The sequence below is a fragment of the Lottia gigantea genome (assembly GCF_000327385.1).
Source record: "Lottia gigantea unplaced genomic scaffold LOTGIsca_82, whole genome shotgun sequence".
Lineage (NCBI taxonomy): Eukaryota > Metazoa > Mollusca > Gastropoda > Lottiidae > Lottia > Lottia gigantea.
The window spans coordinates 918,384-945,434 of NW_008710725.1; the positions used below are offsets into that span (position 1 = coordinate 918,384).

Here is a 27,051-nt window from a genome sequence, read left to right on the forward strand (position 1 = left end):
ACTTACTGTTCACTTTAATAGCTCAAAGGGTCAGAGAATGCTTAATACAAGCACCATACACAACCGATCACAATTTAAGCTCATAGCTCAGTTCATGCTTCCCACAGGATTTTAAGCTTTTTTTTAGTTCAGATCAGAAGCAGTTTTCATAGTTTAAGCTCAAAGCTTATTTTAGGCCAAGAGCTAGTTATGTCATTTAAGCTGAAATATTAAGCTTCATGCTTCACAAATATAGTTTAAGCTTCAGTTTAAGATCAAAGCTTAATTCAAGCTTAAATGACCATTTTGGACTTAACCTTAGATAAGAACAAGTTCTAAGAATTAAGCGCAAAGCTTCGGTAACTTCTGAACAAGTCTCTCTTAAACGTTCATCTCACCTTTACTCCTTTTTGATTTTGTCTATGTATACTTGCCTTCTTCAAACCTATTGTTAGTTCGATTTTGTATTTAATCCAAAGATGTGGACTGACGTTTCGATAATTTGTATTTGCTAGTAGAATAGGACAAACTAAACACAAAATGTATCATGCATACACATAGAAGTATACTGTACCGCCATACTCCGGACGAACTGATCCCTTGATCAAAGTGTCACTAAAGGTTTACATAAGGACTATGTTATATATATGACAGGGACTAGGAAGTATTGTAAAAGATGTGAACGCTCAATAGCTTAAAGTTGCATCAAAATTGGAGATGCTCCTCGGATGAGTTTTGGTGGTTGAGTATCCTGTTTTCATCGTGGAGTAATTGGTAGTCAGGGTCCCTGGTAAAGAGTAAGGCTTCTCATAGAAGAACTCGCTATCCAGTTTATAGCCATTTTGGAAACTGGTGGCACCTTTAGATATGCTGTATTTAATTTTGGCCACCATGTGAATTTTCGGGATGAAAATGACAGTCATCATCAGAGTCGCACACGACACAATGGCAACACACACTGTTGGATCGGAATACTCTGGATCTTGGATAAGGAACACTATGATCCAGGCGATCCAAACCGGCACACATAACCAACAACACCACAACAGAAGCCGAGCTTCTCCCATGTTTTTGGTCTCGTGACGCACCGTAATGGCGTAGGTCGCACACAACAGGATTAACACCATGATGTACACTTGATGGAGAATGTACTCCAATTGTCCATAATGGCACGCATAGAACACTACATTATCCATAGTTTTCGTCAACACTAGTGGTGTCTTGAGCACCCACCACTGAATAGCGATCCCGACTTGCACGACGGTAACGAACACGACAAACAGATACTGATTTAAATTGGACACTTCGCCTCCTAATCCAATCAAACGGTAATCCCGTAGCGACGTCAATTTCACGAGAATGGTAGCAAAACAAAATGCAAAGGCACAACCAGGCATCACAAACCTTAATCCACACAGCGTCTCCGAGGGAGTAAACACAAAAGGCACAATAGACAGAAACAAAAGCATGACTCCCACAAGAAGCAAGATACCCAAACCAACATAGCGACGTGCCAGCGTCTTGTTGCATACTTTATGAACAACATAAACGATAAGAACAACTGAAATAAAGGCTCCGGTTGCGGCTATTGCCACTAACACCGTGGCCCACAGTTTCCCAGTAAAGATTCCACTATTTCTCCAGTAGACGAAGCGATCAGGGCTGCTCTGCTGCTCCGCCACCTTAGTGACGTTGGTGAACTTGACCCGATTCTCACAGTTACAGTCTACTGTGCAAGTGGATGAGGAAAGATATTGGAAGAATGAGGTTTGTAAAGTCAGGACACCGTCTCTCCATACTCCGACCTGAAAAAAAAAACAGACTAAGCTTGAAACCTTTGCACACAAGGAGTTCGGCATTCTTTTGGTATGTGACTTTGAGTAAGAGATGACGCCTACAGTACAGAGGACGACCCTATGGATTATAATCCATGTGTGTTGTATCTATAAATAGACAATAGTACAACTGTGGATCACTCTCTGGAATATTACCCACAGTTGGGATATGTCTGATGTTTCTATACACAGAAAATAGAACTATGGACAGGGGCAATAGAAACTTTGAGAACAGAAAACAATACTAGATATGTTGACTCTCGGAAAGAGATGCATAGTCGAAGAGTGGCATCATGTGTTTCGGAAAGGTGAGCATGAAACACCCATAACAATACTGAAGCCAATCCTATAAAGTCTGTGGACATGTGTGTTGGCCTACCTCATACTGTTGATCAGAGCTGTACGTCTTGATCTGATACTTTTGGGAAATTTGACCATTCTCATTGAATTCCATTCTCTCCTCTCCTTCCCGAAAATACACTTCTAACGCTCTAGAAGGGATCAAGGACATTCCGGATTTCACAAAGTTCGAGCAGATACCATTAGTCAACGGACATGACGCCAGATACTGTTGATGAATAGTGTGTAGAGCAATATCAACCGACCGTATCATCCTAGCTGCCTTCACCGAGAAAGGCCGCCAAGAAATCTTCTGAAGATTAAAGTCACATGACACGCTGCAGTTGAATTTTATTTGCCAATACTGTCTCCACCAATCAGAATTCCTTAACGACGAGACGTCAACATCTGACATAAATTTTTCAAATGCGACATTTTGTTTTCCATTTTTGTCAATGAGCAAAGATCCTTGTGGAACTTTTACATCTAAAACGTTCTCCGAGTTCCAATCGTCTCCGGAAATGTCGATTATCCACGGACGGATGGGAACATCCGTGCTCTGACTGTTGAAAAAAAGTTTAATGTCGGATCTTTTCGTCATCATGACCACAGCAGTGTTGTCTTCCGTCAAATACTTCGCGACTTCAACAATGGACTCCACAGTAGCTCCTAATCCTAGAATTTTTCCGACACAAATTCCACGATTTGAAGCTGTTTTAAGAAATTCTTCGAGAGGATCGCGATAACTTGAATCCTCTGACGTCACGAGATAGATGTAGGTCCAGTTTAATTTAACGAGGAGATCCACGATCGCCATGTTTTTCTGCTGGACGCTGGAATCACCGCTGATCTGCTGAGGATTCTCAATCGAGTTGTATGTAGCAACAGCTAATTTCCCAAGATCTTGAGCGGATTTCACGGCACTGTCCATAGAAGAATTTTCGCCGTGAATGATGTAGGCTAGATTCGATTTAGGAGAAGGGATCAGAAGATCACTGTTGGGGAATTTGAAGTCGCAAGTCTCAAAATTTCCGATCATTTGAGTCGATTTGTGAGGATTTGAACAACTGTCAATAATCATTCCTCCAACACTGACGCGACCTAGCAAATAAGGGTACCGCCTTTGAGCAGTTTCAACAGCATACATGAACGCTTCCGCTAGCTGTTGAGAGAAAATATCGTCTGCGACATCACCACATGTAAAGGGTGACAACCCACTCTGATGTATTGGTAGAACACCGGTGATGATGATTTCACCAGGCAAATACAACAAATCTTCCCCGGATTGTCTCCCGTGTGAACATACGTAGCACTCTGGACACCACGTCTGGCAAACACTGGATGGTATGTCTAGATAACCGCGTTTAGCATTATCAACGTTCGATAACTCTAGTTTCACATTACCTTCAACGTCTACTTCACCTATCTGGAAATCAAATAGAAAAAAATTACGAAATAAAATGAAACAGAGCTTCTAATCCTGGTCTACAGTAGCCTACGACATGGATTCTTACGGATTCACATGCACCATAGAAGTCACCGGAAGTGTGACCAAGCATTACCGGGAGTTTGACCAAGATCAGAAGTAAACAAGAATTCTCACTTACCTGCACAGAATCTAGTTTACCGTTCACTGTTCTGACGTCATACACCTCAAATGGCGACTCCATGCCGGAAATCAGCATACTGAACGTTTCTTCTAATCGTGGCTTCAACGCTTTGAAATCGGAAAACTCACTGCAGACGCCATTTTGTTTTGGACATAGTTCTCTATATACCGCGTTGATAGTGGACATAAGAATATCAACGCCAACCACCACTGTTTTGTCTGCGTTCGATTTATCGGTCTCGTTCGATGTCGTTTGGAATTCTTCGATCCATGGTATGACGTCATCTGACAAAGTGTCATTTATGCCGGGAGTTTCCAGCCACGTGCGAGGTCGAATCACTAACGCGTTTTCCAAAAATGTTGGATATTTAATCGCAATAAGAGCTTCAACGTTCCACGGAAACATGAAGAACTTTTGTTTAGAACTGGAGGAGTTGAAGGATTGGAAGGAGTCCAGAATCTTTACCGTGTCGTCCAGAGTGGTGAACAAGATCGTTCCAACGTCTTTCGTGTTCATCAAGGTATCTTGAGGAAGATAGTCGTCCACACTCGGTCCTATCTCGATCACTTCCGCAACGCACAAACTCTCTCCGACGATTCGTTCATGAAATTCGTTGACCATTGATTTTAGATTTTTATTCGCCGAGTAAATAATCCTAAAATATGTCCATTTGACCTTCTGAAGGACCTTGATCAATGATTTGATGTAGTTCAGCTGCTCATCGAGTCCAAATCCGAGAGGGGATACGGTACCAGTGATTTTCGGACCGGAAGTGGTTGCCATATTGTTAATATCGTCAAAATAGTTAAAATATCCAGTAGTTCTGGTTGGTGGAAGGCTGACCATGTGACCAGAGGCATCTTTATAATTATAAATACAGGATTCTACGTCACTAATCCTGGATTTGAGACTGTCCGTAAAAGGGCATGAATCGAACACCACTCCGCCAATAGTAATGTTCTGAAGAGCAATCGTATCGTTATACCTAGTTTTGAAGCTGTCAATGGCGGAAAGAAAAGACCGGGCTGCCTGAAGACCTCGGGGATTTGCGGAACCACATCTGTTACCGATTGATGATTTGTAAATCGGAAACGATCCAACGATAAAAATGTCAGCATCCCGAATGATGATCCGCTCACTCGATGAATATTTGGCATCACACATGGAACACACCAAACAGTTTTCTTCACATTTACTACCGAACACATCTTCCGACAGACGACCTTGAACTTTTACGCTGCCGTGGAGATTTGAAAATGTAGAATCAGTCTGAAAAAAGGATTAAATTAGCCATGAGCATGCGAACCTAGCAACTTCAAGTACTTCTGGTGTGCAAAACATCCATGTCTTATGTATGTTTGACGCAAAACTAAGTGATAGGGGAGGGAGGAAGAATCCATTTTCATCAAAGAGTCGTTTCTTTGAATCATGAGATGTGAGGAGGTGGTAGGAGCCACACAAGTGTACCAAGTAGTTTTCTAGTGCATCTTCCTTTACCTTCAACTGTGGCAAACAATGGATAACGGTTATGAGAGTCCATTCTACTGGTGGAATGCTTGTTGGCTGTTCTATGCTCATAAGAATCTTACCTCCTCTTGGTAGCTTTCAGACAAAGGCACCAACTGGACGTAAGGTTTCCAATTTTCAGCTTGTCCACCATTACTGTGATACTCTATCTGTTCCCCGAGGCTTGCAGGTGAACAGGAGTCGTTGTCAGTAGTGCATTCCATGACAGCGAGCGTCTCAATGACTTTATATAGAGTCCGTACAGCATTTCCGGTAACATGATGACGCTGAGAGGACATAGTTGGAAGGCTGCACTCGTTTTCGCCCTCCGAGCAGTTGAATCTTGGTAAAAGGCGACCAGGCTGTTCATTCAAGTTTTGCTTTTCCGAAATGTATTCCGCTAAACCATCTATGTGAGTATATTGTTCCAATAAAACCATAATATTGTCTCCGAAATTTGAACCTGACACGTTTCCAATATCACCAACCAACAACAATTTGTTTGTGGGATCCATTCGGACGTTTAACAGCTGTTGTTTTGTTAACTGGTCTCCAGTAAACGCAACAACGGCTTTGGGAACAGCTTTGTGTATCGTTAAAGTACCATTGTTCTCAGATGCGGTCTGCAGTTTCTCTTGGCAGATCCCGACCTCTTTCAGCCTTCTAGTAAAGTATTCCTGTTCTGCTCTGGCAGGAGCTGTGGGTAGAGTTTGAACTGATACGTACGTCCAGTTCAGGAGACCAAGAGCGTCAACAGCTGCCTGAAAATACAACACAAAAAGTTGTCGTATTTTTTATATACAAAACAATGGATCAGCTTGTTGTTGGAATTTTTAAAAGCTGAGAAAGATGGGGAACCCATTCTCAGAACCCCAAAGCTTACTTCAATCGATGTATTCTGAGAATTATTGTACTCATGAGCACAGGTCTGCTATTCTAGAGTATTTAGCAGTATCACCAACGTACTGTTAAACTGAGTAAGAACCATACTTCGAAAACACTGTCCGGGGTATCGAATCGTGATCCTGATCTGAACACATATGTACAAGTAAACACACAACAGAAGCTTAAACTGAGCTTGGGCTTTAAGCTTGAATAATTACACTTACTTCAATTCTGGCCAATGGTGTAAGCGACAAGATTTTTCTGTTATCAAAAGTTTCTTGTTCGTCTGCTATGACGTCATCAGTGAACTGTATGTGTGGGATATGAAGATGATGCAACATAGTGGAGATGGCACTTCCGGTTTTAGTGCCAGTATAACTTATAACTCCTGTAAAAAAAAATGGAACGCTTATTTTATATTTTTCAAAATGATTATCTTACTTTGCGTTCGTGTTTAATTAAAACCGATCGAGTTGATTGAAGACATAATTCAGTTGATATTGGTATAAACGAGATTAAAATGGTCTAGTAAAATGATTTTTATAGTATAATAGCCAAATCCAATTGTAGATGAACTATATGCCAAAATTATAAAAAAGGTTATATCGAGTCTAATAAGAATAAATCGAATTACCTGCTAATCTTGTGTCATTTCCTTCTGAAGTTCCAGCTCGGACATACTGACTGAGAATCTCTATTGCTCTCTTATCTGAACCACAGACATCATATACACTTAGACCTGAAATATAAAGCAGACATTTTTTAAATGAAATGGAGATTTATATCCTACTGTTCAGTATCTTATTGGACTAATGAAATGAAATGTAGTTTTATATCCTACTGTTCTGTATCTTATTGGACTAATGAAATGAAATGTAGTTTTATATACTACTGTTCTGTATCTTATTGGACTAATGAAATGAAATGTAGTTTTATATCCCACTGTTCTGTATCTTATTGGACTAATGAAATGAAATGTAGTTTTATATCCCACTGTTCTGTATCTTATTGGACTAATGAAATGGAGTTATATATTTTACTGTTCTGTGTCTTATTGGACTAATGAAATGAAATGGAGTTTTATATCCTACTGTTCTGTATCTTATTGGACTAATGAAATGAAATGTAGTTTTATATCCTACTGTTCTGTATCTTATTGGACTAATGAAATGAAATGTAGTTCTTGAGTTATCAATCGCTAACTGTAGTAAGGTGTTCGTGAAAAATCTTCTCTTATCAGTTTTAAAAAATGGCGAGCCTTTAACAGATTTTTGTCTTTATAAGAGTTGAGATATCAATCGCTAACGGTAGTAAGGTGTTTACTTAACGTTTTATTGTATTGAACCTTTCTATTTCACTTTGTTAACTGAATAAATACTAGTCGAATCAGACATATAATTCTACAGGTTTTTAACCAGGTTAGCAATAGAAATTAAGTCAGGTTTTTTTTACTCGTGAAATATTGACACTTACAACTATCTTGAGTATTTGAGTATTTCTTAATTTGAATTTGGCACTTTAACGTTGGGGTAAATTTAGAAAATTGCTACCTTATTTTATAACCCATGAGAAATGGTGATTTTCGAATAAATAATGTCATTAGTTAAATTCTTTCTTAAGGTATACACTGTGTTAGAAATGGGGTTAGAATATTTTTATGGAAAAAGAGATTCAATTGAAATGTTTTTAAGTGACAGATTCACGCTCATCTTGGGTTAATTTTGGAATAAATGTAGATAGTCTTCAGAAATACTAGAAATCGCATAATCCCTTCAAAAAAAAAACAATCAGTAGGCTACATAACAGATACTATACTTCTCGCCAATTGGTCGAGTTATTTTTTCTAATTTCAGATCAGAATAAGAACAGAAGAAAACCCAATATCAAGACCCTTAATCCTAATTTCTAAATAAAGTGTCTGCTCCACCCTAGGCCTGTACATTTGGGAGAATCAAACCCTCCCTTACCCGAAATCATACTAGGAATTTTACTTTCTATTTCTATATATGTTTTTTTTCTATATATGGCAGATTCTCAAGAAATCGCCTTTTTAACATTCAAACGCAGATAATTCTGGACACACGTGGATTTGAAGGCTCAAATTTCGAAGGTGAGCTGTAAACACTATTACTGATTGGCTTAGCTAAAAAGATTAATCCCGTTTCTGAGACTAAAGTATATTCAAGCAAAAACAAGCTGTAGCTCTATGTCAATCTGATTAAAATATAGCTCTATAATTATATTCAGTATGTCAATGAAATGTAAAGTTCTATTCTAATCAGAAATAAGGAGGTCGTTATCAAGAAAAGTTGGCACGCTATGAGATAGTTATAGCAGTGAACTATGACAGGCATGTGTCGATTGTTGATTGTTAATATTGAAAGTTGAATATTTAATATTTGTATTGACTTGCGGTCAGTAAAAATACACAATCACATGTCAACAGCTTAACATATCTTCTCGTTCTTTCTGGCCGCTGTACGAGGAATATTTTGGCAGTCGTTGATGTTTTGAAATGTTATTATCATACATTTTGCTTATATTTGATGCATATTATATCAAAAAAATAATGTTATCTTTGTGAACTCTCCAAAAGGGATGAGGAAATAATAAAAACAGTAACCAAATTAACAATGTTAGCTTTGTGAACTAGCTGATAAACCCAGTCTCAGGGTGACATCGGGTGTTCTTGAAAGGTGAGCATGTCCTACCTAGCTAGCGACATAAAAACTCGAGTAACCCTTGGTTATGATCATAGAAAGCATGGAACGGTTTCTTACCTATAGAGACGGATGAAGGATTGGTTACGTTCAACTGTTCCATTTTCCATAAAGTTGTGTAGGCCATTTCCATCGTCTGCTCATTGAAATCGCCGCAGCGGCCATCTTGAAATTTGGCATGGATGTCAAAAAGGCAGACGATTTCCTGTTCGCCTGGTACGCGAAATATATGCTCCGTTAACACGACACAAAATTGTACCACGAGTAACACTAACGCTACCGTCACACTCGACATTTTGAATGTCTTTTAGGATCTCATCTCAGCGAAAGCTTGATATAATGGTCGGCTTTGGTAGGTCTTTCAGAGTCGAAGTTACAGATTCGAAAAAATTAAAATCTAAAAATAAAAAAATAATAATATCCATTTAGTCCGATGAAATAAAAAAAACGGACAACAATACAAGCTATGTCGACTCTCTGAAAGGGATGCTGAGTTGACAAACTTAAATACCATATAAACATTATTAGCTATGTGGACACTCTGAAATGGGTGTAAAGTTGACAAGCCTATATATCAAATAAACATTATTAGCTATGTGTACTCTCTGAAAGAATAACAAGTTAATGCTAACCAAAACCACAAATCCCAATTACAAAGCACGACGACAAGATTGAACTTACGCCCGAAAATGACATAAATCCAGTCTCAAGTCAAACACATCAATCCTAATCACAACAATACGTATTTATCCAAAAATACAAATCAAAGTTTCACATATATCATAAACTATTAACTATTTCTTTGTTCTCTATGAAATTTGCATCAAAGTTCGAACTTGAAGTCAAAAGCAGAAATCCAAATCACAGCAAACGAGATTTTTTCCAAAATATACGAAGAAACACAGACTCCAGTTTTACGAATTCATTACAAAAAACATCTCTGAACAAAAATCGTCTCACCTCTTAAGAAAAATTGTATCCTTCTAACAAAAAATCTTGACAAATTTCGTCCGACCTACACAACATTCAATATTGAAATATCAGCCAGGGAGTAAAATTAAGAGAGTACACAATATGAGAATAGCGACCAGGTAGTTAGACTGGTTCAATAATTCTGATGACTGTGTTTACGGTCAATATTAGAGAAAGGCCCATACTAAACATTGCCTTGAGTTTAATATTGAAACATTCTTATACAAATTGTAACAAGTTATACTTTCTCAGTTAATCTTTAAAGACACCCCCTCCCCCTAAAATAAAATAAAATAGAAAAGTTTAAAAAAAATAGTTGAAACCAAATTATCGAAATATTTTAGATTGTTTATATCGCAAGAATTTGGAATGAAATGAAGCTCTCGGCCCCGTGCGCTACAGGCTGGGTACGTAAATCATCCCTCAACAGATGGACATCCAAAAAGCGTAGGCTAATGCCACAGTCCTTGCAAAAATGCACACTGCGAAGCGTTGCCAGTCTTCATTAACCCACACAGGGGCAGATAAATAGGACGTAAAACTCCATTCATTTTATTTCATTTCTACAGATATTACTAAAAAAAAAAAATATGACCTCGCAATATTAACAAAAATTGACAAATTTGTGCACAAAAGGATAAAGAATATTTCCTGTAAGTGGCTATATCCCTTCAAACTAACTATTTGACTTGATCTTGGACATTAAATGATGGAATTTGGCAATGGACTATTGTTATGTTAGTATCGAGACAATAAAACGGTCGGCAATTTTTCTGTGTCTTTGATCTCACATCGTTCTTATGCATCGCTGAGAAATTTAATATAAATCTTTTTAGGAATAGACATTTTTATAATGTTTTCTGAACGATTGGGAAATATTATATCATCGAACATTTTTTAGAATTTCAAAAATTAGTCAGTTGAATATCTCAATTAGCGTCTGTAGAACACAAGTGTCTAGTTCAATAATTACCCGTATCACATACCAAAATGGAATCTGACGTTTTACAAATAATATTACCCTACCTTAAACGCTTTTATAGATATTTGTAACAAAATTAGCCATTCGAACACCACCAGCCAATCTGTAGCCCACAGGTGTCTATCCTTTGAATAAATTGAAAATTACCCGTAGCACGGATAAGAATGAAATCCGACGTTTTACAAATGACAATACCTTACAAAATACTTAGAAATTAGCCAGTCGGAGACCCCAAATCAATAATCGTCCACAGACAATAACTGTCTAGTTTAGACGGTTGAGTGAATTGACAAGCGACATTGAAAGATCTGTATTGACCTCAGTCTAATGAGTAGTATGACTATAGGTAATAAACTAGCACCCTAGAGCTATATACTGACAATAGATAAATACTAGATAATAGAAACATTGTCATTCACATCTCAAATATTTCATTAATTTAATAAATATTCCGCTCTACTTTCAATTAGCTCCAGTGGCTCGACTACCGCAGAGACTGATTGAATCAACTCCACTGGTCCTCACCCCAACGGGGGTCCTCGCCCCATAGGGGGGCCCCACTCTAGAACAATAAACAGGCGAGCATACGTTGAAAAAACTTTCCCGGGGAGAAGCCCCAACCCCAAACTTATTAAGTATTTTCAAAAGCACCTTATAGGTGACGGCAATTTTATTTATTTTTTGGTTCAAAAAGTTTTAAATTTCAAAGATATTATCACAAAAAGCACTTAATGTGACACAAAATGCACTTATATGTACAAATTTTAAGATATGATAAAGCCCGACACATCTAACTCTAACCTACCTTGACGGAATCACATCCCTATAAAAGGCCTACCACGTCCGAGGAACGGGTAGGGAAAGATTTTTCGGGCTAGATTATAACCGTATGTGAACTCACTTAAAAAATTCCTCGTCTAAGAAACAACAAGGTAAATATCTGTAGGGGGTAAAATAGGGTTGTTTAAAATAGGTAATATTAGTATACATACAATAACATGTAGTAGTATATAGAAAAAAATATTATAGGGCATTATCAACGATTTGTAAAGAACTAGGGTTTGGTCGAGCTACCTTCAGACTTCATACATTGTTTTACTATATACGACTCGGTATCCCTTTCAGAGAGTCCACATAATTCTTATTTGGTATTTAGGTTTGTCCTCTCAGCATCCCTTTCAGAGAGTCCACATAGCTAATAATGTTTATATGGTATTTAGGTTTGTCAACTCGATATCCTTTTAGAGTGTCAACATAGCTTGTAATTCTTATGTGGTATTTAGGCTTGTCCTCTCAGCATCCCTTTCAGAGAGTTCACATATGTAATAACATCTATTTGGTATTTAGGTTTGTCAACTCGACATCCCTTTCAGAGAGTCCACATAACTAATTTTTACAGCATTGTCCACATTGATAGGTAACTGACATTGAGTTCTTTCAAGGGCTTTAAAGAATTTAGAGGACTAGGTAATTTAAAATTAAGTGTGGTCTGTAGTTTCAATTCAAATACTGGTTTCAATAAGAATATTTATATATTTTCTATAGTAGACCACTATTGTCCACTCTAGTATTATATTTACTATTCAATGTCCGTGGGAAGGTCAATATTGGATGATAAAAATTAGGAACGGACAGAGGGGGTGGGGCTATCTCTACACTTCTACACAAGTTACTTGGTTATTGCTACACTCTACAGTGAACAATCAGGGAAATTAGTATTAGAAAAAAAAATGAAAAGATAAAAGCATGCCCTGTCCATTGACAAAACTACGTCGTATTCAAGAACGCTTTCGTTTGAATAAATCCATTAAATAACGGAACAAAATTTTATGGCATACTACTCCTATATCTAATGATACACAATGTTTCAACAATTTACACTGTCATCATCCAGTACGCTAATAATTTGAAATGAACAATAAAAATGTAAACTTACCTGTGAAACGGAATAGTGGAAATATTCAAACCGTCACGCCTCGGTATTATCTATTAGACGTTACATATTATATAATAACTGTAGAGTCGTGATCAATAGAAATAGTTCGAACTATAAGAGTTATATCTATATGAAATTTTTCATTATAACAAGTTGGTTGCTTTGAAATGCTTTTCGTCCCTTGTTGAAATTGTTTTCATAGTTGTACTGCAATTTTGAAGGAAGGTTTCGATTTGTATTAAAGGAGCACTGATATGCCTTTCTTCCTTTTGGTGGTTTCTGAATTGACAAAACGTTATTATTGATGCATTAATATGAATTAGATAAAGTCCTGTCTTTATAGATTTCTTTTATTTTAAAAAGCGTTACGGGTGGTCATAGTTGAGCTTTATCAAAAAGTTCTATATAAAACGTCTAACTAAATATATGTGCTTGACACAAATGTCAAGTCCGGGTCCATAACTAAGGGCTACGGTGGATGTAGTGGCCTTACTAAAGATGTAAGGCAAAACCCTAAAGCTACGAGGACTATATCACTCACAATGAGGAAAACGAAACCTCAAATATTCAAGGAAAGGGTATGCCAATCATTAAATTAATGTGGGCAAAACACACCAACCTCTATTATTGTCGATAATACTTTACAAGACATGAATGATTTTACACTGTAAAAAACTGGTCCAACAACTTTTAATAGAAATATAACTACGGTCCTTTTCATTCATATACTACTCTGATTCTTAAAATACTTACTTCATTAATACAACACCTGAATTCTTTCTACTCTGGGAACGTCAGGAATGGTGGGGAGGGGCAGTGGCGGTACAAATAGGGGGCAAACTGACCTAATGGGGGAACAACTGTCACGATTGCAATTTAAATGCGGTACCTAGGGCGCGTCCGAGAGGGTTCGTATCCAATAAATGTTAAAAAACTGAATTGATTAAGTTCATTCCGACACATATTTTAGGGCAAAATCGTATAAAAATCACATTTTTTAATGTGTTTGAAATGAAGTGGGGGTACATATCATTTTTTTGGGGGTCGAAATTTTAGTCTAATTGAAACAAACATGAACATTCTTGAAGGTTTGGTACGTCACAAAAGAAAATTAGTTCTGTTGGTACGAGCTAGTGGTAACATTGATTATGATGTTTGATAAAAAACAACACAACCAATGAGTCAATATCAAACACGTAAAAAAAAAACCACTTTGGGGGTCTTTCAATATTGAAATAATACTGTGATTTCACTCTATGTCAACTAAACCAAGTGCAATATGACTATACCAGAAGGGAATGCACTTAGGAAAAGGGGAGTGGGGGGAGTTGGTATCAGTGGAAGATGTCCAAGAAATTTGTATTATCTTGAAAGGAAATGGACTGAAGAAGTATTCAAGGAAAACAGCCAAGAAATTTAAATACTGAGAGTTTGTTATTCTTTTAAAAAGAAGAAATTAATATCTTCAACATTTAAAACAACAATTTTTTTCATATCAAATTCAGTTGGCTTAGCTGGAAGAATTAATATTTGTCATAATATGTGCTGGTTATTAGCGCCAAAAGCATGACCAAGTTTGAGTGCGTGTAAAATCCTAACACCTTAATCTGACTATACTATAGTCCACTAACACCCACATAATATATCAAGGTTCAAATAAAAAAAAAAGAACACACATTACAGTTAAAAGGAATGAATTTATTTTTATTAAAATATTTTACAAAATGAAACTAGAAAATGTATTTTTTAAATTAAGGGCTGAGTTTGGATTTTGCGGAAAAAGCTAACCACCAGACCAAGATGGCTACACATGCAGCTACAAATTCACTTTGTATATAACTTCCTTGCCAAAGACCCTGAAAAAAACACACAAAAATTATAATTAAAGAATAAAGCACTGGCTAAACATCAGGGAATTGCCACATGTGGGCTAATGAGATGATGTGCCACAGTGGTAAGCAGTGGTAACTAGGCACAAATATTTTAAGCACAAGTTAGACATGGTGTTTTAGGCACAGGTCATATAGACAAAGTGATTTAGGCACAACATCAATTTAGCCTAAAAGAAGCCTGCCTAAAGTATTGTGTCTGACTTGTGCTTAAAATATCTGTGCCTAAATGACAATGAACTGCCACAGTATGTGTCTGTTGACTTGGAGGCAAATATTAAGTACTAATTTCCAGTCTACAAAAACTGCAAAAGTCTGTAGCTCACAGAGTCTCGGTTTATTGTCCAATCCAAGCTTTTTCCATCTTTATGTGCTTGAAATGAAATGAATGGAGATTTACGTCCTACTTTTCTGCACCATGTGGGCTAATGAAGACGGATTTATGCGCTTGAGAAGCAAGCAGTATCAATGGAGTATTGAAGATACTAAGACTAAGTAAAATTTAAACTTACAGAATGGCTAATATTAATAGAAAATAATGGTGTTACTGAGTTACTATCTTCATTGTTTCTCTTGGCCTGTAACAAACAATACAGATATAGAACTAATCAGGGGAGACAACTACAATTTACATCAGTATATACAGACCACAACCAGATGTATTTAATTTTTTTCTCTTTTAACAACACCGAATGTAATTGCGAATCTTCTCAATTCAAAAGAAAACTTTTGGACACAATATAAGTTTAGACTGTATAGTTTCTACCTACAAATAAACCTCGTTAGCAAACACTCTTACCTTCTTTAGAGCAGAGAAACTTTCTTCATCATAAAATTTAGCTTCATAAGTTCCTGATCTTAATGCTTTATATTCATCAGTAATACTGATCTGATATTCATTAGGTTTACTGGTTTTTACAGCGGGGATCATTCTACCAGCTACCTCAGCATAAAGATTTACATTCTACAATATATACATAGTACAACATAGTACAACATAGTACAACATAGTTATATAGATGTGGTAAGCTTATGCATGTGAAATATTAAAGATGGGTTCCTTTATTTTCATAAATGAAAATGAAAATGCTAATACTTGTACAAATAGAAAGTAGAGGTGTTCTAATGACTTGGAAAAATACCAATTTGTCTCACATGTTCATAATTTATTCATAATTAGCTAAATTAGAAGAGAATTACAAACTAAGGCTAAATTTAGACTCCATATTTGTTAACATCATCAAATGACTAGAATTGACTGGCCACGTATGGATATTTTAATATTATGAGCTATATCAATATCAAGTTTTTCTCCCACCTGTAGACCATTTTTACAAGTCAAAGTAAACTGAGCAATAAAAACTGTTTCTGTAGAGACTGTCACTTCTGAGGTGGTATAAGTTTCAGCTGAGACCGAGGGACCTAGACAGGTGTCCGCTGAAAATAGATTATATTGTCAAATAAAATGATGATGAATATTAACTAAGGGTCTCCTTAGACAAACATTTGTACCAACCATTTTGTTTTAAGTACAGTATGATGGTGTTTCTCAATGTAAATTTCTACACTTACAGATTTTCTAACCATAAGTTTTTGAAAGGTTTTTTTACAAGTTCAGACCAAAGACCTTAAAACTTAACATTCCTTCGTTGCATTGTGCACAGAAGCCAGAAGGTCCAGATTATGGGTCTACAATGTTACTTATTATGTACTGGTAATCAATTCTATGCAAAAATCGTCTTTATTCTAGTTCTACAAAGGAGGGAATTTCTTTTATAGCTTTCCTTGTTTCAGAGAAGATAACTGAATTACTAATGCCAAAACAAGGCTTTTCAGAATGCGATCATCTGCTATCCTATGATATTGATGCCACGCAAGCAAGCACTGAGCACAAAACAAAATAAAAACAACCACTGTTTTGTGGTTCAATCCTGCAAATAACACATCAATTCTAACCTCATCGAAATCCAAACATTACAAACTAAACATTCATGATTTGAAAAAAAATTGTAACAATACCTGAAGCAAAAATTGGTAGAAAAACAAGGCAAGCTACGAGAAACATCTTGTGTGTGGTGGCTGCCATCTTGAAAGAGAACGTGTCACTGAAGAGCGAGACGGAAGAAAGATAACTCTGCTATAAATCACTTAGCACAGACCACAGCCATTGGCTAAGGAAACCGACAGGTGTTAATGGGATAGATTTAGCCTGAGGGCTAATTTGACAATGCAAGAGGATTAAAATAAGTCTAATGTGGCCTTTTTCCTTTTCAAATTTACCCAAGCGTAAGATAAAACCCCTAAACCCCTAACTAAATACTGGTAGAATAGGCAGTACTTGGTTAGGGAATGGCTGCATTTGCTTTATATTTTGATAAACGCTTATATTTATTTGGTGGAACATTTGTTAAAATGTGGAAATATTGAAAGAGAACTCTCTCAAATTACTTAAAATGCAGAATATAATTTGGCGATGGGTCCCTCGAGTCCAAAGTTTTGCTTCTGCAGTCGCCGGTGTGCTGAAACCAAGCGAATGTCTGAGGATAATGAACGAAGTGTCAGAGGTCGTCTTCATGAAATTTCACAAATTTTCTTACGCCCTGTCGTTAGATCTAATATGGTAGTATCTTGATCAAATTTTCAAGAAATATAAGAAATTTTATCAATAAATAGATTTAATATTAAAATATAATAAATTAATAATACAGAACTGAAAATTACTAAAAAAAATATCACAAAAACGGCCCGTAGGCTAAATACAATAAAACAAAGCCGAGACGAGAAGCCAAATCACAAACAGGTATCGGGTATCCAAAGGAGTAATCAGGCCATACGAAGCAGAAATTTAACTTTAAACTTTTGAAAAGCAAAATACAGTTTTCCCTTTTGATTTATGATTCAAAAGAGTTCGAAAATTGTCTGGTTTTGGTGGTCGAAATGGTTAATTTCGATGCCTTATTCCTTTTTAAATGCACTAAACATGAGTCCTAAAGATTCACAGCATGGATCTAAACAACAATGGACACACATTCCATAAAATTTCTTTAAACAGCCACATTCTATTTCTAATACTTTAAATAATGGAGTAATAAACCAAACATGAGTAAAGGCGATACTAGCAAATTCACAGCCCCATTCAGCAGCTATACAGATTCCACAACATAGAGTAGCTAATTTATACCAGAAATTCTTCCAGAAATTAAAACAACAATAAGAAGCTTTCCAAACACAATCTATACTGTGAGCACCATCAGGTTCGGCCAAGACATCTTCAAATTCAACCTGAAAATGAAAACAATTTGGGTATAAAACTTCATTTCATTTCATTATACAGAACAGTAGGATATACAACTACATTTCATTTCATTAGTCCAATAAGATACAGAACAGTAGGATATAAAACTATATTTCATTTCATTAGTCCAATAAGATACAGAACAGTAGGATATAAAACTCTATTTCATTTCATTAGTCCAATAAGTTACAGAACAGAAGGATATAAAACTACATTTCATTTCATTAGTTCAATAAGATACAGAACAGTAGGATATAAAACTATATTTCATTTCATTAGTCCAATAAGTTACAGAACAGAAGGATATAAAACTACATTTCATTTCATTAGTTCAATAAGATACAGAACAGTAGGATATAAAACTATATTTCATTTCATTAGTCCAATAAGTTACAGAACAGAAGGATATAAAACTACATTTCATTTCATTAGTCCAATAAGATACAGAACAGTAGGATATAAAACTCCATTTCATTTCATTAGACCAATAAGACACAGAACAGTAGAATATAAAACTTCATTTCATTTTTTAAACTAACTCATCGTAAATAAATACCTTTACCAAAGCAAATCTCGTCTATTATTGTGTTTCCCGTTATATTACCCTCTTGGACTATTTGAGTTTTAACATATTTTATTAAACTTACCCCGACGTGATCGTTGATGTTGTTGGGATCTCGGTTGACTAAATCAAGATTTTCCATTTTCAAAACTAAAACAGCAAGACAATACGAACTGACTTTCTTTAAATGTTGGAAGTGTTTCCGATAGTATCAACTGAGCTCTGAAAGCTTAAGTTAGCTCCGAAATTTAATGGAGGTTGCGTTAGTGACTGTTTGAACTCCGTAAAGATCCACTGAGCTGACTGAGGGCTGGAAAGTTGCTGTATGATTTTTGTTACCACGACATGAGCCTTAAATATGGACAGAAGTTGTTTCTGTTGTGTGTTTCCATGACCATCGGTAACCAAAATACAGGACAGACCCTCATTAAGCTAATGACGTAATCAAATCAATGGAATCGGATTAATTAACGCTATAATCCCGTTATGATTAAAGTTTCATATTTATCGCGAGATTTACGTATTTTCTTCTATTAATGCGATCAATCGCAAATTAATCCAATCTGTTTGACCTTGAAGATTTGAATTGTTAGACGATTTTATTGTACGTCGGTTCGAATTTTCGTAATAAGAAAAAACATTTTTAACTCTTAGATAATAGCTCGCAAGAAGCGGAAGGGTGTTCAATCCAATCCATTTATGCTTTGGAAAGTGCACTTACCTGTGTATAAAAAATACTAATAAATGAGGGATTGATCATTTTGGCATTTCGTCGTTTGGGACCGGACGTGACGTTAATCTATGTCATCCTGTCGTCACATGTGTTTTACACAAGCACCCCCACCCCCCTCCGAAACAAAAAAAAAAACAGATTCTTATAGATCGAATTTGCCAAGGAACATACAAAGATACAGAACCATTTATATATTTTTTTTATTCTTTAAAAGGTGTATTAGGTCTTGTACCCAAGGGGCTATGTCTTTGCCTGTCCTCCAGGCCTTGGACCACAAGGCTCGCCATATTAACCCCAAGTCCCGAAGCCATCTGTTTCTCTAAACAGAAGCACGAATTCCCACTGGAATCATAACTATACATCAATATGGGCAAATATGTCGTTAAATGACCAATAGTTAATCAAATCTTCCAAATGAAATTAAAAATTTATACCATTTTTCACTCCAATTTGATCATATGACGCTTTATGACTAATGTTGTTTAGATCTTTGGTAAATATTATCATTTATCAAGCGCAAACATTGTAAATTGTTGAAACGTTGTACTTATTTAAATTCAAGAAAGTGATAAAATTGTATTCTAATTCATTAATCTCTGTGACTTGAGACTGCCAACGTAAATTGTTGAAACCTTGTGTTCAATAAAAAAAAAATGTAGTAGTATACCATATTCTAAACATAACATGATATCAACGTAAATTGTAGAAACGTTGCGCACAGAGAAATGCTGAAGTAGTTTAGCATAAACTTGAGTTGCAATGCAAATTGTAGAAACGTTGTGAAAAGTTTTGTATATGAAATTCTGTGGGACAGTAACCCCTATTTGTTTTTGAATTAGGAGGGGCAATATTTCTTCGACAGCTGCCCCAAAAGGACCCCGTTTAGATGCCCCGTCTCTTACGTCTCTAACATTTACGATACGGGCATAAACACGTCTTAATCGTAACAGTACTGGTAACAAATGGTCCATAATAAACACAATGGATAATCAAGGGTTAACGATAATCCGGGGGCTAATTAGCCACTTGAATGGTAGAAAATAGAATAAGCTCATTACCAATGTGTAATCATTGTAAACAGCGATACAATTGTTTACATGTAAACATATTATCAACCACCAACGACCGTCAACAAACAAGATGGCCGATACACCTTGGTATATTGTGATATATAAGGCTTCAAGATCAGTAGAACAAGCATCACATCGTTTTATGAGCTTTGTATAGCTCTATAGCACCGAAAGGGACGTTTTTGTTTTGGACTTTGTCGTTTGCGAACAGGCAACGTTATCCTTAGATAGCTGACGGTTTTCTTCACTAAAAGTAGAGTGACCATAATCTGAAGGACTTAAGATCTAAAAGAACTTTCGTTTTAGCTTTTGGAACCATTTGAAGCAGCTCCTCTACAAAATGCAGAACCTTGATTTAGTCAATCGAGACCCTAACAACATCAACGATCACATCGGGGTAAGTTTACAAAAGATTCTTCTGTTCTTAAGATTCTATCTTATTGGGCTAATGAAATGAAACAGAGTTTTATATCCTACTGTTCTATATCTTATTGGACTAATGAAATAGAGTTGTATATCCTACTGTTCTGTATCTTATTGGGCTAATGAAATGAAATGGAGTTTTATATCCTACTGTTCTGTAATTATTGGACTAATGAAATGAAATAGAGTTTTATATCCTACTGTTCTATATCTTATTGGACTAATGAAATAGAGTTGTATATCCTACTGTTCTGTATCTTATTGGACTAATGAAATAGAGTTGTATATCCTACTGTTCTGTATCTTATTGGACTAATGAAATGAAATAGAGTTTTATATCCTACTGTTCTGTATCTTATTGGACTAATGAAATGAAATAGAGTTTTATATCCTACTGTTCTATATCTTATTGGACTAATGGAATAGAGTTGTATATCCTACTGTTCTATATCTTATTGGACTAATGAAATAGAGGTGTATATCCTACTGTTCTGTATCTTATTGGACTAATGAAATGAAATGGAATTATATATTCTACTGTTCTGTATCTTATTGGACTAATGAAATGAAATGTAGTTGTATATCCTACTGTTCTATATCTTATTAGACTAATGAAATGAAATAGAGTTGTATATCCTACTGTTCTATATCTTATTGGACTAATGAAATGAAATAGAGTTTTATATCCTACTGTTCTGTATCTTATTGGACTAATGAAATGAAATGGAATTATATATTCTACTGTTCTGTATCTTATTGGACTAATGAAATGAAATGTAGTTTTATATCCTACTGTTCTGTATAATGAAATGAAATGAAGTTTTATGCCCAAATTGTTTTCATTTTCAGGTTGAATTTGAAGATATCTTGGCCGAACCTGATGGTGCTCACAGTATAGATTGTGTTTGGAAAGCTTCTTATTGTTGTTTTAATTTCTGGAAGAATTTCTGGTATAAATTAGCTACTCTATGTTGTGGAATCTGTATAGCTGCTGAATGGGGCTGTGAATTTGCTAGTATCGCCTTTACTCATGTTTGGTTTATTACTCCATTATTTAAAGTATTAGAAATAGAATGTGGCTGTTTAAAGAAATTTTATGGAATGTGTGTCCATTGTTGTTTAGATCCATGCTGTGAATCTTTAGGACTCATGTTTAGTGCATTTAAAAAGGAATAGTACTATCTTAAAGGAACAATTGACCATTTTTCGAAATTATTTTTACCTCAAATCCAGTACTAAGGATTATTCACCCAATTTTGGGTTGCCATCGGCATTTTCTGTGATAATTGTAAATACATATTTTTCGTAATATTTTATCTATTTTTACCCCATTTCGGTTTTACCGACATAATTTGATGATATTTTTTCTCCAGTTACCCAGTTTTGGGTTACCATCGGCATAATCTATGATATTTGTATATAAATGTACATGAATATTTGATTTTATTTTTTTCTACCCATTTTGTGGGTTTCCGTCGGCATATTCTGTGATAATTGTAATATTTTTGGTTTGTAATTTTGTATACCCATTATCGGGTTCCCATCGGCATATTCTGTGATATTTGCATTATTTTGTTTTTTATTTTATGTTCTTTGGATTTTGTGATATTTTCTAATTTTTCTATGTATCTTTGTACCCCTGGACCCTTTTCGGGTTCCCATCGGCATATTCTGTGATATTTGTAATGTTTTCCCCCACTTATGACCCAAATGTGACTAATTAAGGGTCATACCCCATCATATTGTGTGATATTTGTAAATAATATTTGATACCCATTTTGGGTTCCCATCGGCATATTTTGTGATATTTTATAGTATTTTTTGGTTCGTAATTTCTTTAATCCATTTACTGTACAATGTGTAAATACTTTTTCTATTGTAAAAAACCCCTAGTTTGGGTTCCCAAATAAATGATGTCACCTAAATGTAAATAAAACTATTGTGATCAAATCTGACTCTTGACTTAGTAGAGTGTTCCCTTGGGACACCCAATGCCACTTTTGACCCCCTTTGGTATGAGGTATGATTGGTCTAACGGTTGGCGAATCTGTCCTTTTAAAGTAAGGAGAAAATCGACCGAATTTCAATGTATGAAATTCCTTTAATAGCTGAATAATATATTATTGCTATATTACAAATGCTCAATGTACCTTCAAGGGTATATTTTTAATCAAGCAGATATTTTGTACTCCATGTAAAGGTTATTAATATCTGTAAAGCCTACTTCACACTGGCAAATATCGCTCTATCTAATTATGCTCTAGCCCATGAACATTTCTCTCCAACACGTCATCCAGAAAAGCAGTACATGTATATACTTCATTTCATTTCAACAAGTCAGCCACTATTACATATTTACGTTCAATAATATCAAAGCTGGAACCCAACTTAACGAAGGTAAGTAACCCACATAAAATAAATGAAACCAAATATCTAGAGCTAAATGAAACAAAATCAATACATGAAATACATGACTCTGAAATGAAATGGAGTTTTACGTCCTACTTTACTGCTGTATAGAAGGCTAATAACGAAAACTTGTCTGAAATCGATTTTTTTTACTTGCGTCAATGTGACTTTCGCTTTATATTATACAATGCACAATTCAATAGTATTTATTACTTCAATAATTTCTTTATTTTGAAATACAATAGTTATTGTTATTCGCTATTGTATCCGCCATTGTATATGGTGTCTTCGTTTTGTCAACTACCAACAATGGCTCACATACATAACGAGGCGTTTTCATATCACAATATCGCCATTGCAGACAATAATGGAATCCTTTATAGTCAAAATCGGGTGACAAAATGACTTAGTGCGAATACGGGCGCATATATTTTCCCTTTTAAAGAGGGGGGGGGGTGTAATATTGAGGGACAAGAGTTAGGTGCAGAGCATCATCATATCATCACATCTGCAGAATTTCCCGAAACACAAGAAGGGAAATAACTCATTTTATCAAGAAACGCTATCACAGATGTGACATCTACATTGGATTCAGTTTTCAATTTTGACTCATTACCCATGAAAGAATAGGAATTGATACCCTCAGGTTTGTCACAGCCCCTTGCCCCTCTTAGAACCCCATTCACCCAACAAAGGCCCCCTTTTCAGAACCTTACTGACACCAACCATCCTTAATGATCTATTTATTTTGGTTACCAATGTCGATGAATAAGGTCTCAATATAAAAGCAAAAGTCAAATATAAAAATCGTGCCCCTGTTTATAAGACGGTTGGTTCAAGACGTATTTGTTGTTTCGTTTAAATCCTCAGTGTTCATTTCACGATTCAAGATGGATATGCTTAACAGAGATCCCAATGATATCAACGACCATCTGAAGGTTAGCCATTAAATTTCTTCATCGACTTTTGTTTTCGGGGACTCGTGGATCCGCCAAACCACGAATTAATGATCGCACGAAATAAAATAAAAACAAGAATGAATGATGTTAAATTGTTTCAGAAGGTCAAAAAACAATGTTTCAATAATAGTTATGTTAATGTAGGCAATTAGAACAGAGAAAAAAAACATAGTTGTTAACAGTAGTAAAACATAACAAGAAATTTGATCTACCACGACAACATAGGAATCCACGAATTTACGACACACGAATGCTTCTAATTCAACCATTCATTATGTTCTGTTCAATATAAGATTTTCTATTAATGAGCGAGAAATTCTCTTTCAAAGTCTGTCTAAATCATAACAATTTTTGATGCTATTGGCTAAAAATTCCACAGTGAACATGATTCGCAGAAGAATTACGTCAGATCTCGACTGACATGTGTAGTAATGCACATGAAAAACAAACAGTCAATTCTTATCTAAATCCCATTCCTTCCGTTTCAGGTCCAATTTGAAGACGTTATAGCCGAACCTGATGGAGCTCACAGTTTCGAATGTTGCTGGACCTGCACAAGATTGTGTTTTAACTGCAGTAAAAATTGCTGCTACAAGTTCCTTACGTTGATCTGTGCGTTACCATTTTCGCTATGCTGGGGATGTATGTTTGCTGTTATTACCTTCGAGCACGTCTGGCACATTACTCCTTGCCTCCGCAACTGGATGATCAACATGGGTTGTCTCCAGAAGTTCTTTGGTACCTACGTTAACTGCTGCTTGGCTCCCATCTGTGAAGCTATCGGCTTGGCTTGCAGTACTATTATAGTTCGTCATGTGAACGAACCGGGGGACATTTCTAGAAAAGGATAATACCTACAATAGTGTGTGACCAACGCATCAACGGCTAAGTGACATTTGGCTGTGGATCTTCGACGAAGACTTCCAAGATTCCTGATTATTTTGTTCTTAACTATGATTGTGGTTTTTTAACTTTCTGATAATGATTCGACTGTGTTCTTGTTGATGAATCAACTGTGTTCACATTCATGATATATTTAAATAAAATGATTTTCAGTTAGCACGTGTATTTCTTGTTTTAGCTGGTCTAATGAAATAGAATGGAGTTTTATATCCTACTGTTCTGTATCTTATTGGGCTAATGAAATGAAATAGAGTTTTATATCCTACTGTTCTGTATCTTATTGAACTAATGAAATGAAATGGAGTTTTATATCCTACTATTCTGTATCTTATTGGACTAATGAAATGAAATTGGGTTTTATATCCTACTGTTCTGTATCTTATTAGACTAATGAAATGAAATTGGGTTTTATATCCTACTGTTCTGTATCTTATTAGACTAATGAAATGAAATTGGGTTTTATATCCTACTGTTCTGTATCTTATTAGACTAATGAAATGAAATAGAGTTTTATATCATACTGTTCTGTATCTTATTGAACTAATGAAATGAAATAGAGTTTTATATCATACTGTTCTATATCTTATTGGACTAATGGACATCGTAAATAAATTAATCATATTTCGCAAATTCAAAGAAGAAAAGAGAATACACACCTTAATGCCGGGGAGGTATTTTACAGCACATCTTTACAGTGTATTGGAGATTAATCCGAAAAATCATAAGTTCAAGGGTTGGTCCCACGTGAATTATCTACAGATGTTTTCATCATGTCGACGACGAGGAATGTCGAGTTTGTTGACTACAATAGAAATACTTGTAGTTGTATCGCTCTTACACCATCCACTGTTCCCTCTCAAACCTTACCATACCAACATAATGAGTTGTAACGTTAAAAAGACACACAAGAGGTTTGCAGTGTCATAACCATTGAACCATTGAACCATATCGGAGTCACATATGGTTTCTTATCGTATATACGATAAAGGGACTGTGCGCCATTTTTCTTTTTGACCAATCGTACCTTAGTCTCAGAACGGAATTTTTTTTAGCTAAACCTATCAGTAATAGTGTTCACAGCTCACCGTCAAAATTTGAGCCTTCAAATCCATGTAATTTAGAATAATCCGCGTTTGACAGTTAAAATTACGACTTATATTTTCTTGAGACACTGCTATATATAGAAAAGATATTTTAAAAAAAATTCCTTGTCTGGGATATTTTTGGAGGAATTATGCGATTTTCGTACATTTCCAGTACTTCTTAAGACTATTTTCAAGACAAATTCCACAAAGCAAAAATGGCGAACCTGCTTTGTAAGAATATCTAATGTATGATTTAGGCCCAATGGAATAAAGATATGCGCAAATATCCTTTTTATACAGCATATAATCATTATTCTATTTCAAAAATATAACAATTAGTCTCTCGAAAAATAGTTATTGTTAAATTTTTCAGAAATATTCTCATGAATTTGATATTGTGTCATCTGAAGACAATAACAATGGGCCAAAATTTCCAACACATTCAAAGGCTTGAGTATTTGCTTTTACTCAATTTTGTTACGCCGAATGTAAACACTCGTAAAACATATAGACTAGACTACAACTCTTCAAGAATAAATACCTACATACGTTACCATGGCAACAGATTTTAATTTGAATTACTCAAAATAGTCGTGAAATTTGTAACAAAAGAAAAGAAAATCTAAAAATAGAAACTCATGACCAATACTTAATCAAAATGACAAACGCAATTCCTTTTTTTTTGAATGGCAAGTATTGTTTGAAGACTGTTTACCAAATAAGGGATTGTTACCACTATAGGGGTTGTTGCCACCCAGTTGGCGTATTTAGAGGGGCATGCCCCCAGGGTGGGAGGGGGGGGGGGGGTAGATTAAATTAAGTCATGCTCAAGATTCATTTCAGGACGTCGGAAATTCGTTGGCTCCTAGGAAAGCCCCCAGGCTCCGACCTACTCTGTTAGAGACACCTCGCTCCCCCACCCACCCACCACCTTTCAGGCAATTTCTAGACACTCCTCG

General features: G+C 35.7%; 4 protein-coding genes across 4 annotated transcripts; 1 reads left to right on the top strand and 3 right to left on the bottom strand.

Moving 5' to 3' along the window:
- Nucleotides 1-665: 665 nt before the first annotated feature.
- LOTGIDRAFT_169148 (hypothetical protein) lies at nucleotides 666-9,169 on the bottom strand (the record flags this gene model as incomplete). The annotated part of the gene is made up of 7 exons (XM_009067449.1): nucleotides 666-1,784; nucleotides 2,194-3,579; nucleotides 3,761-5,032; nucleotides 5,353-6,030; nucleotides 6,379-6,542; nucleotides 6,789-6,893; nucleotides 8,935-9,169. The coding sequence occupies 7 exons, from the start codon at nucleotides 9,167-9,169 to the stop codon at nucleotides 666-668; spliced, it is 4,959 nt and encodes a 1,652-aa protein (XP_009065697.1).
- A 5,272-nt stretch (nucleotides 9,170-14,441) lies between these two features.
- LOTGIDRAFT_204770 (hypothetical protein) lies at nucleotides 14,442-16,761 on the bottom strand. Its single transcript, XM_009067450.1, has 5 exons — nucleotides 16,673-16,761; nucleotides 15,972-16,090; nucleotides 15,453-15,617; nucleotides 15,166-15,231; nucleotides 14,442-14,620 (listed from the first exon to the last, which is right to left on the bottom strand). The coding sequence occupies exons 1-5, from the start codon at nucleotides 16,737-16,739 to the stop codon at nucleotides 14,516-14,518; spliced, it is 522 nt and encodes a 173-aa protein (XP_009065698.1). The 5' UTR covers nucleotides 16,740-16,761; the 3' UTR covers nucleotides 14,442-14,515.
- Nucleotides 16,762-17,232: 471 nt separating this feature from the next.
- Nucleotides 17,233-18,841, bottom strand: LOTGIDRAFT_151079 (hypothetical protein). Its single transcript, XM_009067451.1, has 2 exons — nucleotides 18,596-18,841; nucleotides 17,233-17,935 (listed from the first exon to the last, which is right to left on the bottom strand). Exons 1-2 carry the CDS (start codon nucleotides 18,650-18,652, stop codon nucleotides 17,609-17,611), a joined length of 384 nt encoding a protein of 127 aa, XP_009065699.1. The 5' UTR covers nucleotides 18,653-18,841; the 3' UTR covers nucleotides 17,233-17,608.
- Nucleotides 18,842-20,459: 1,618 nt separating this feature from the next.
- Nucleotides 20,460-24,955, top strand: LOTGIDRAFT_222526 (hypothetical protein; the record flags this gene model as incomplete). The annotated part of the gene is made up of 2 exons (XM_009067452.1): nucleotides 20,460-20,710; nucleotides 24,593-24,955. Exons 1-2 carry the CDS (start codon nucleotides 20,654-20,656, stop codon nucleotides 24,953-24,955), a joined length of 420 nt encoding a protein of 139 aa, XP_009065700.1. The 5' UTR covers nucleotides 20,460-20,653.
- Nucleotides 24,956-27,051: the final 2,096 nt, after the last annotated feature.

What these genes read in the sequence shown, in the direction of transcription:
- LOTGIDRAFT_151079 (XM_009067451.1), bottom strand. Translation starts at nt 18,652, where the DNA reads ATGGAAAATCTTGATTTAGTCAACCGAGATCCCAACAACATCAACGAT. An exon ending in ACATCAACGATCACGTCGGG is followed by an intron (nt 17,936 to 18,595) that starts GTAAGTTTAATA and finishes TTTCATTTTCAG; the next exon opens with GTTGAATTTGAAGATGTCTT.
- LOTGIDRAFT_204770 (XM_009067450.1), bottom strand. Translation starts at nt 16,739, where the DNA reads ATGGCAGCCACCACACACAAGATGTTTCTCGTAGCTTGCCTTGTTTTT. An exon ending in GTTTCTCTGCTCTAAAGAAG is followed by an intron (nt 15,232 to 15,452) that starts GTAAGAGTGTTT and finishes TGTTTGTTACAG; the next exon opens with GCCAAGAGAAACAATGAAGA. An exon ending in CTATTAATATTAGCCATTCT is followed by an intron (nt 14,621 to 15,165) that starts GTAAGTTTAAAT and finishes TGTTTTTTTCAG; the next exon opens with GGTCTTTGGCAAGGAAGTTA.